General features: G+C 43.5%; 1 protein-coding gene across 5 annotated transcripts in view; it reads left to right on the forward strand.

Annotated features, from left to right (window-relative positions):
* samd12 (sterile alpha motif domain containing 12) overlaps positions 1–11,304 on the forward strand; it is a 103,632-nt gene that overhangs the window by 25,297 nt on the left and 67,031 nt on the right. For all 5 annotated transcript variants that reach the window (XM_046059424.1, XM_046059423.1, XM_046059425.1 and 2 more), the window contains exon 3: positions 3,601–3,730. In XM_046059424.1, the coding sequence (XP_045915380.1) occupies positions 3,601–3,730 (130 nt within the window). The remainder of the gene's footprint in view (positions 1–3,600; positions 3,731–11,304) is intronic.

An 11,304-nucleotide genomic window follows, 5' to 3' on the forward strand; every position in this document is an offset into this window, starting at 1 on the left:
ACAGTGTAAAGAAAAATGACTGAAATGGCTTTGCAGTGTGACGTGTTATGCTGTTGTGTTTTTCAAAACCCAACTGGACAATGAATTGTGATTGCATTGTTTTGAACACCGCCATGTTTCATCCAACAAACAATATTGCTCCTGATGAAGGCTGCTAGACAACTGTAATGGTTCTGAACAATGTAACAGCTCTTGTGCTGTCAAAGAGCTATTGAATATTTGTTTTGCCCTTGTATGCATTTGCTCAATAAATGAACTCTGCCCACTTCTTTTGTCTGGGGAAATATCCAGGGTTGAGGTTCAATTTGAGTTATTTTTAGGAAGTACACAAAAATCTCTGACTGTGAAATCTTTTTGACACTGTAGTTTAATACTAAATACAGTAAATGAATGTCAAAAGTGTCATTAAATACGCTAATTGCTGCTATAGTTAACATTTTTAATTGAGTGTAAAGCCATATGACCCTGCAATCAGCCTAACAATCTGCAAGCCAAAATGAAAATCACTACACAAAGAGGGGGTACTCCTTAGAAACAACTACTGCTATACACAACATGGCTACCATATTCACTCTTCCAGTCAAATGGTGTTTGTTTCTGGAACGCTTTTCAGCATTTTTCATTCCAAAATCTTTTTGTATTCCAATATTGTCTCCACAAAGGCGCCATATGATTGCCTCTTGATTAATTTAGCTGAGTACATTCATATTGGATCTTTAAATGCTTATCAGTGTTAGGGCGATTACATGCTTCATTATGTAAGTAATAGTTTTCCACTGTGGTCGTTAATGTGCGGATGTTTATTCCACACTCTGGTTCATGTGCAGGTTGTGCGTTTCCCCAAAGGCTTTATTCTTCATCTTTTAATTTTTGAGGTTGTCCTTGCTCTGTTGCTAAGGTAACGTGAAAAATACTGGGAGCTGTACAGGGTTTTCAGTTATCAATTAAAGCCAAGGACAAGCGCCACGGTGAATGCAAGTTGGCACACATGGGAATTGGATGGTTGTGTGTGTGTTTGTACATAGATGTGCTGAATGTGTGTATACATTGTATTCATCAATTGTTTTTTCTTTCAGTGTGGGTGCACACATGGGGTGTGTGTGTGTGTGTGTGTGTGTGTGTGTGTGTGTGTGTGCGCGCACCTATTCCCAGACATATTGCAGTTAGGAATAAAGCGGGCTTCTCCTCACCCCTGCGCTGTCAGTCAAATCTCTAATTGGCCTGGAGTCTCTTGAACACAGCTCTTTGAGCATGAATGTACTCCTGTTTTCTTCTCTCTGCTGTTTTCTCTCCGCCCTTTAGCTCTGTTGGCTGGCTGGTAGGCACCGGCTCACCTATTGTACCAGCCCCGGGAACACAGCTATGGGCTAAATCAGTGCAGAATGTAAAACACAGATGGCCACTGACTCACAAATGGGTTCATGGAAAATAAGAGAGTCTCCTGTGTCAAATTCTGCAGAGTCCGCTCTGGAGCACTGGCTCCCCTTTTCTTCTGCCCTCCCACTTTATTCCTCTCCATTCTCTCCTGCTGGTTCTACTCTTCTTTCACACACTCCTCTCCCTCTTCCTTGCACTCTGTCCCTCACTCTTTCTCCATCCGGGCCTCCCTTTCTCTTTTGTAGCCTCGGGCTCCTAGTCAGGGTTAATTAGCATTGAGCTGAGCTGTGTTTAATGGTTAATGGTATCTTCCTGCGATACCGTTCCATCCCCTCCCTGCAGGTTCAGCATCTATCCACACAGGCAGCTAAGCAAGTGAGTTGGCCTTGCCCGCCTACTTACCTGCCTGCTTTGGCTGTTTGTCACTTCGCCTACCTGCAGGGGATAGACACATGCCAAAGCCTGCATATACATCTCCCCTCAATTTCTCTTTCTCTCTGGGATGCAAGATATACAGACACAGAGAGAGTGAGGTAGTACCATGTAATATGAAATAGGTGAGAGAGAGGTAGATGGGAAAGATGAGAGCCATAGTATGTGGGGAGAGGAAGTGAGAAAGACAATGTGATAGAGCTGACAGGGACCGAGCGAGATTGAATATGGGGGAGAGATGAGAGCTTGGGGAAAGAGCGAGAGGGCAAAGCAGAGGAAGTGCAGCCAGTACCTGTTATTCTGCTTTCTCTGGGTGGAGAGGAGAAGGGCTTCCATTGCTATGCTACACCACACGGCAGCCAGAGAGCAGGCTGAAGTGGAGGGGAGTGGATGTGAAATTTTAATCACCTCTCTCTGTAATTTTAGTAGCCCCTCAATCAAAATCAAATGCATTGCCAGCACTTTCAAGAGTGATACTTTGGCAAGCTACTGTAATACCCAAGTATGTAGTATTTACCAGAGTACAGTACAATGCAGATACGTGCATATGTGTATACTATTACATGCATTGTAATATCACCTATATTAAATGTCATACTTTTGTGCAGTTGGATGAAAGCTTCATATTTTGATTAGCTCTTTAATGTATTGTTTGTATCTAAAGCTCTGTCAAAACATGCGTGAGGACACATACACACAACCAGTGTGTGTGCATGTGGTTGGGGGGGGGGGTTCAAAAGGCAGTGAAGCATAGCAACAGAAATTTGTGCCGTTATGTTTTTTGTTTTTTCCCCTTTTTTTCTGCTTGTGTTTAAATCTATTTAATCATTGCAGTCAAAAACTCCAAACATTCTCTGGTTTTACCTTCTTGAATGTGAGGACTTGCTGCTTTTTGTTAACAGCTTCGGACTGTGTTGTTTTTGCACTAGTTAAAAAAAGACATTTGGTGGTGGAAATGTGCTGTTAAAGGTAGCAATCTGTCAATAAATACTATAAGTAATGCAGATTTCAAAGGGACTTTTTTCTGAAAAACATGCTTGTCAGTGCAATTTGGGGAGAAAAACTAAACGTTAACAAAAACATATCTATAATTAAAGTTTCCCAGGGTACCTCAATGCTGGGATTGTACAAGTAACACTGCTTTTCTCTTCTTGTCCACATTTTGAGATCAGGGGTTCCGTAGTTACGTTCAACAAGAGCAACAATGCTGCACCTGGTTGATCAAACTCTAAAGTGTGGCCACCAAAGTCATTTTGACAGATAAGATGAATAAATAGTGTAGTGTGACTTAACACAACGTAAAATCGTACAGTCTCTGCCCAGCTTTAGATTGTATAAATATTGTGTTATATTATATGTATTGTCTTTATTGACTTTAAGTTATGTGTTTTTGTCTTTTCCTTTTAGTGTTTAAGATTGAACCTTGAGGGGAATTGTCACACAGCAGCCAGTAAATATTATATGACAAGTGGAAGGCCAAGGCATGTAAGGTGTCACATGACTGCATTAATATGGCGTGAAGTGGAAGACGACAACGGTGTGCAGTCCTGAAACCATAGGCTCTCACCAAAATGTGAAAGTGGTAGTCCACAAACAGTCCCCCTAGGCTTTACTAATACATGTACATACTGTACATATAGGGCCTCTAAACCAGAACAACAACCAAGCAACAGTCCATTGAGCTTGTAAAAAATTGGTACACTGCTTTAGGTGTTGTGACGTGTGTTGAAAATTGAAGCAGGGTAACAGATTGTGAAAGCATGCTGAATTAAAACTTTTGGTTTGTCTTAGCCAGGATATGTGAAACTGTCCAAGCCAGTGGCCCTGTGGACCCAGCAGGACGTGTGCAAATGGCTGAAGAAACACTGTCCCAATCAGCACCAGATCTACAGCGACTCCTTCAAACAGCACGACATCACAGGTACAATGTTGCACTTGCACTGACCTGCACAGTGGCTGTCATGGAAGATGGTCTCCCGACATCCATTTATTCTGCAGTTCAAGTGTTGTTATGTCAAGCAGTAAAAAAAACAATGCGGGATTTGTACTGTAGCTGTTGCTGAGTGATTAGTGGTTGATGTGGTTGGAAGTTACTTGACAATCCACTCCACAACCATTAATGGCTATGCAAAGTGAGTCATAATCACTCTGTTTATTAGGTGCAGTAATTTGCTTTGTCAAGTGTTTGTCTAGTCACATTCATATCCGTGAACCACATTGCATTTCTGTAGACAAAACAATGTTGTCAGATCAAGTTTGCGGTAAAAACTTGGAGCGACACAGCTCATCTCTTTCTTAGAGCTCTGCTGTCTGTGTCATTTCTCATCTTGATGAAGCCAGATCTCATTCATAACATCCCAGGTGCATTCTACACCCACTGTCTACCACCTGCAGCCCTGCCACCCGGCCTACCCGTCTGTCCATCCCTCCCTTACCACTGTCAGCGTTACCACTGACAACAGTTGCCATGTCAATCATTTCCCTAACGAGGCTCCTCAAGGTCACCCTGGCACTAACGACACTCCGGTCCGCATAGTAACAGACGACCGTTAATTGCCATGCACGCTACCTCTCGGAGCACGACTGATCACATTAATATGTTTATTTGTTGCTGTTGAGGACCTCCTCGACTCAGTGACTGGCTGGCAGGATAAATCGCTCAGCGGTCATGATGGGTGGCATAATGATTCACGCTCCCGTTTTACCCTTTGAGGCGTTTTGACTGTTTGTATGTTTGCATGGAGGGTTTTGAGATGTAGCATCCTCTGTTTAATGGTCTGAAAATATGAATTCTGCTGCTTTGGATCCATCTTCAAGTGTGGAAGCATTTTCTAAAATTTTGTTTTCTTTTCATTCAAGGTAAAGTACAAGCACTGCGGAAACGACTGATTTTTGGGTCTGTGCAAAATAAATTATTTGCTGGAATAATTCAGATTATGCAAGGCACATACCCAAAATGGATGTACAGAGGCTACCACTGAAGATACTCCTGTGCAGTGTTTTTATTTGTATTATTTAAAAGAGAAATCATGTCAAGTGCAGTCATCCAGTAATTCATTTGGTTGGAATTTCTCATGAGGTCCATTTCTAATTAAAGAAAATGTATCTAACTTTAAGATTAAACACCTCAGTATTCCTGACAAGCCTAATGCATTCACTTATAGCCTGTAAATAAATTATATTTTCTCTTATTAGTCTTTCAGTGATTAAAACATTAGAACGTAGCTTCCTAATGGTGCATTAACTTAATGACCCTTGTTTGTTATTAAGGTGTGGTGATTTTTGCAGGATCATGCAAGTGAAAAAAAGCGTTCACCAAATATGCGTACACACTCATGCACATGGAGTGCACACACACGCTTTCCTACTGGCACAATTAGGAGATAATGACATGCGCAAAACCTGCAAGTAATTCAGTTTGTCTTCACATTGAGCATTAATTAACAGAACCCAATTAAAACAGGCCAAGCCACACCAATTGGGCTCATGAGGCAATTTGCATCCCAATCAATCTTTGAAATATTATGCAGATATTTTTTTTGTTCCTACAGCCTATTAGAATAAACAAGAGGGAAACAAATGATGAATGGAATATTGTTGTGGAAAACAATCATGCATAGACAAACAAACGGCGAGTATGAATACATTTATAAATCCATGCAGGCTTGCATCGGAGAATATCTATTTGTTCAGTGTGCTCGTCATACACTATAGATCTGACCCTTAAAAATTGGGAGTGTGTGCATGTGTGTACGTATCTGCATAAATATAGGCCTGATTTTTGGTTTTCAGAACATTGGATTCTCCAGACCATAGCATGTCTTAACTGTATTTTCTGTCCAATCCATCCATAATTAAATACTCAACCCTATTTTCGGCTGCCAGCAGTACTCAATCTCACTTGTCTTGGCGATGTAGTCATCCCTTCATAAAGTAGCAAATCAATAAACAGTCTCTATTCCAGATCATAATTCAAACAGGCATTTGTGCCCTCCCTCCTTTGACATAAAACAGCGGCGAGGGAAATGCATTTTACTGCATATCAGGGCTGGTGCAACATTTTTAACGTGGAATGACTTCAGTATGCAGCAGCTGCCTCCCTGCTAGGCTCCTGTAACCTCAGCCAAAGAAATCAATGTTTCCCATCCTCCCTCCAGCCTCTACTGCCAAGAAACCCTTTCCCTCCCTCAGTCTTCACCTCCCACCCCCAACAGAGACGGCACCGAATTCGGCTTTAACACCCAGCTGCCATTAAAAATGCATTAAAGCATATTAAGGCAAAATTAGATATTAGTCCCTAATCCATTGTAATTACAAGGATGAAGCTCTTTTGGTGAGAGAATAGCTTGGCAAGATAAATTAGTTAAACACACTATTTCCGATACCTTAGATTTAATCGGCGCAAAAGGTGTGATGACATAGGTAATCAAAAGCAAGAGGGTGGAAACGGAAAAAAGGGGTGAGACACTATTATATATTTTCTGTCAGAGAAGTCCATGACATCACATTGTGGAAATTCAGAGGCTCTCTAAAGGCATACAAAGAGAGAATCAGATGCAGCTGTAGAGGCTGGCTGCTGGAGTGGGCTAAATGTGTTAAGACGCATTTAAAGCCCTGGTTCTTGGCAATGACAGTTATTAATAGTTATATGTTCATTCAATATTGAGTGTAATAAATGAAAACCAAATTAACAACTTTAAATATTTCTTCTAATGAAATGATATCAATAAATGGCTTCTATTTGTAACTCAAAATAGCCACGGATAGATTCTGAGACAACGGATCCCTGGACACAGACATATAAAAGACACCCAGACTGAAAGAATTTCACAGATTCTGTAGGTTTAATAAAAACAGAGACAGGAGTGCAGTGTGAATTGGGACCTGAGCATGCAGAGACCTACTACTACCATCTCTCAATTAGACTATTTTCCCTCACACAGGAATACTCAGATAAATTAATAACCAGCCTCATCATATCCATTGATGTATGGTGTCATAAGACCTTACTCTGAATAATTAATAGCCTGTAATATTAGTGGTTTAATGAAGGGTGGCCTGTATCCAGTAGCTCGCCCCTTACCACTTCAGTTCTTCCAGAGGTCTGTGTTAAACGCCCTCCGCTTGGCGGATCCATCATCTCTCCACTTTGAAAATAACAGCAGCCCGTGTAGCTCCGGCCATGATCTCCCCGTCCAATGAAACGTCTCACACTGGTAACAAAATACGTATTTGCCGCAGAAAAGGATGAAAGGTGACGAACGCTATCTTAAATCCGCACGAGGACAACATGCCTAAGCAGCACTTGAATGATGAGACAAGGCATTCTAAAGTCACCACAGATTGCCGTCATAAAAGTGCTGCTGTGTAATAGAGGAACAGGCGTACGGTAGTTAAGGGCACTAATATGGCTGCATATCAGCTCACGAGCCACAAAACCGCTCCACTGGTGGCCATTGTTTTGTGTAATTTCCAAAAGGGAAATTCGAACAGCTCGCTGCTGATGAGCTGTTTGGGGGACAATTTGATCCACAGACAGAAGGAATCGTGGTTAATGATGCCATTGGCAAGATGATTATATAGCAATGTGTAATATAAAATGAATTACTGTTCTCCCAATTGTTTTTTGAAAATGTCGTCCTTGCTTTTCCATATGGAGAGTTTGGACATTAATTTTCAGAGCCTGTTGATGACATGCAGTAGAGCAATTATGTAAAGAAAGTGTAGATCATTATACAGTATTTATGTTATGCCCCTTTTTCTCAACTAATGTTTGACTGTAATCACAATAAAAAGAAAAGCCTTGCAAAAAGGCGAAAAAGAGACTCTTGATATTCAAGTCATTACAGCATGCCTGTTGTAATGATCATAGCAAGAAAATTTGAGATTTACTTAAAGCCTCCCGATATAATTCTGCTGATTGATAGATACAACTGAATAATCTCACAGCCATATTCCTTATTTCACTAGTGAGGCGCATGTGATGTGATGTGTCAGCCGACAGTGAACATAATTCAAGGCTTCCATGACAGGATCAGGGCTCCAATCACAACCCGAGTCATCAGAAAGTCTGTGGCGCACAACAAGCATGCAGATTAATTCTTTGATCTCCTTCACCTATGCGGGATGTTAGCTCTCTGAAATCACAGCCATTAGTCCTTTTGTAATGACCACAGACATTTGGAGTGGTCTGTTTAACTCAGGACAGCTAGTTAGCTCCAAAGTAACCCTTACAGTGATTTCAGTCATTTATACTGATTCCACAGCGTTAGGAGTCCCAGTGTACTGTCTACAGGTTGTTAGCTGTGGCTAACCAGCAGAGGTGCAGTATAATGATCAGCAAACTGAAATAGATCAGTAGTGGTGAAATCAGCATGAGGCTACCGCTGCTGTGACAAGTGGAGGATTGAGGCAGCTTATTATCTGTGTGTAGGTGTGCATTTGTGTGTGTCTCTCTCCCGCTCTGCCAGGCTGCAGTAGTTTCATTACTTTGAGGGAACCCTGTTCTCTCCAGGATCATAACTGGCCTCCGTTCCTACAGTCAGGAGTAGCATTAGCATTGGATCACAGGTGCTTAGTGGCTGCAATGGCCTTTTAGCTGCAGGGCTACAAGCAACACTTTGACTGAGACAATCAGTCACCATTTACTTTAAGGAGTTCAAGCTGCGCCAGATCACAGTGAATACCAGTGAACAATATGTCCAGTGCTACTACAGTCTATGTTTTGTCACCGGCAGCTAGTTGAATCCAAAGCTGTTATACCACTTTTATTCTTGAGGAGGATCCTATTGCACAAGGCAGCAAAAAGTATACTTACTACCCAGCACTCAACACTCACATTACTTGTTATTCTGTGCTTGGCAGAGTGTAGTGCAGGTATTGAGTGTAGTTTGCCAGATGCAGCTCAGTGACATTCATCCCCAGAGGACACACATATGGGCACACAGCTGCGCGGGAGATTTGAGAAATATGTGTGACTGGTGTGGAAGATTTACCTGAGGAGACATGGTCATAGAATACATTCTTGTGCCTTATCACCCAGCTTTCAACACAGCTGCCAAAACATGTCAGGGCTTAAAAGTGTGACTTTTGAAGTTAGAAGGTATATTACAAAGGAGAAGAGGTTTTGTGCCTCTGTGCTCCTGTCCTTACCCATGGCTGTTTGTGTATATGTGACCAGTAGGGAAATATTTTACATTGCACATGCTTTTATATCTGATGTGTGTGTGTGTGTGTGTTTGTGTGTGTGTGTGTGTGTGTGTGTGTGTGCAGACAGCACACTAACCTCCCATTCATCAAAGCCGTGGTTGATGTGCCAGGCTCTAGCTGTAGATTAATCTGCTTCAGCACAACACTGCTGCTCGCCCACCACTCATTAATCTAATTCCCAGGGAAAATGTGTTTGTGTGTGTAGTGTACTCACATCAATGTGTTTTTGTAAAGAACGTGTGCATACATTTGTTTTTTTTTTGCGTAAATACAACTGGTCATTCATTTATTAGTACAGTTTCAAAATAGCTCGTCTAATAAAATATAGATCCTTGGATATGAATGAGAGAGTTGCGCAACTAGCAGAATCAAGGAAATAGTTGAGGGAGATACATTTTAAGGATGAAGTTCATCTTCATGGGAGTTTGGAACCTTGTTATAGAAAGAGGGGAAGAAATTATTTACCTCATTCTAGGGGGGCAGAAGGTATGGTAGTCAAGCTGTCTGCTTAAGTAAGAGACAGTGGAGAAGCATTGAGATAGGAGAGGACGAGGGAAGCTGGGAAGGCTTGAGAAAAGGAAGGAGGGTGGCTAGACACAATCTTTTTGTATGTAAGCATATGGACAGGAATTTAGATTGGTTGGTTGGTAGGGCCGTAGTTTTCCACCCACTTGTCTTAATAAAAAAGAAATGTCAGAAGTTCCAAGGTTTTTATGTTTTCCCGCAATGGAGAAGAACAGACAGATTTTCCTCGTGCACTTTCACATTGAGCTACCTGATTCTGCTGCTTCAACTTCAGAAAAGCATGCAGTCACACAGAGTTCCCCTTCGAGGGAACTCGAACTGCGTCGGTTACGACACTATGGGAACGCCTCTAGGCGTAGCAGGTCTGAACGTGAATGAAATCACTCCAATCCTATTGGTTTGTTGCTAGAATGGTAAGGTGTGACGGAATAACCGGAGGAGTATAAAGCACACCTGTACACACTCATCATTAGCTTTTTTCTATTCAGCAGGCGCTCTGTATGTTGTTTGAAGAAAGCTCCAGTCCTACAAGCAGTGTGTCTTGCCTGAAGAAGAAGTCTACCAGCATGTCCGGCAACCAGAAGTACAGAAGGTGTGTTTTTCCTTGCCCTCGTTACATCACGGATGGAGATTCTCATGAGACGTGTGTTTCATGTCTGGGGACATGCCCGGGGCTTCACTCATGGGGTTCACAGCGTGATCTGTCGGAGGATTTCGGGACGGCTGAGGCTTTTTCCTGACCTTCATCCGCTGGCTCCGACGCTTCCTTTCCTCGTTCGGGAGCCCATTTCTCTGCTTCTCCCGCTCGTGGTTTGGATCCGGAGACACTGCAGCAATCCGACTCCGAGGAGGTGGACGTGCTCAGCATAGTGGACGATGACTTCCGGGTGTCGGGGCGGCGTCATCAGGCGGCACCCGACTATGACGAGCTGCTGGAGGTGGTGACTAGAGCCGTGGCTAAGCTCAACATCAACTGGCCACAGGAGGAGCAGACACCACAGGCTAGTGGTAAGCTTGATGAAAGGTTTCTTAAGCACCACGCGCCACCTCCATGCCGGTCTCTGCCATTCTTTCCTGATTTACATGATGAACTGAGTAAATCATGGGGCAGACCCTTCTCTACACGGCTTTCCACACTCCGATCACTGAACTACAGTAATGTGATGGGGGTTAGGGACCGTGGTTATGGGAGGATGCCTCGGGTGGAGGATGCGCTTGCGAGCTATCTCTCCCCTCGATTTGCGTCCTCTCTGGAGAAGCCGGCATTACCCTCCAAGCCATGTCGCACCACATCTACGCTCGTGGGGAAGGCGTACATGGCCATTGGCCGGTCCATGTCGGTTCTGGTGGCCACAGAGCGTCACCTATGGCTCAACCTCTCGGGCATATCTGAGAAGGATAAGAGCTTCCTCCTCAATGCACCGGTGAGCACGGCGGGCCTCTTCGGTGACGCGGTGGACTCGGTGGTGGATCGGTTCCAGCACGTTCAGACGCAGGGCGAAGCGTTCCGCCAGTACCTCCCTCGCCAGTCTGGACCCAAGGCAGCTGAGGCTGCCAGGCGTAGGTCCCTTCCCTCTACGAGCTCCTACGGAGAGGAGAGGAAGCAGAGTGTTGCTTCTCGGGGGCCCCCCCGAGGAGCTGGGGCAGCGAGACGACGCTCTCACCCTCAGTCTTCTGAGATACGCGATCTGAGGACTGTCATCCAGTCCCGACGGAGCTCAGGGAAGACCGGGGTAGGGGAGTCTTTCTCCCCTCCCGCAC

The sequence above is a fragment of the Micropterus dolomieu genome, linkage group LG09 (assembly GCF_021292245.1).
Source record: "Micropterus dolomieu isolate WLL.071019.BEF.003 ecotype Adirondacks linkage group LG09, ASM2129224v1, whole genome shotgun sequence".
NCBI classification, from domain to species: Eukaryota; Metazoa; Chordata; class Actinopteri; order Centrarchiformes; family Centrarchidae; genus Micropterus; species Micropterus dolomieu.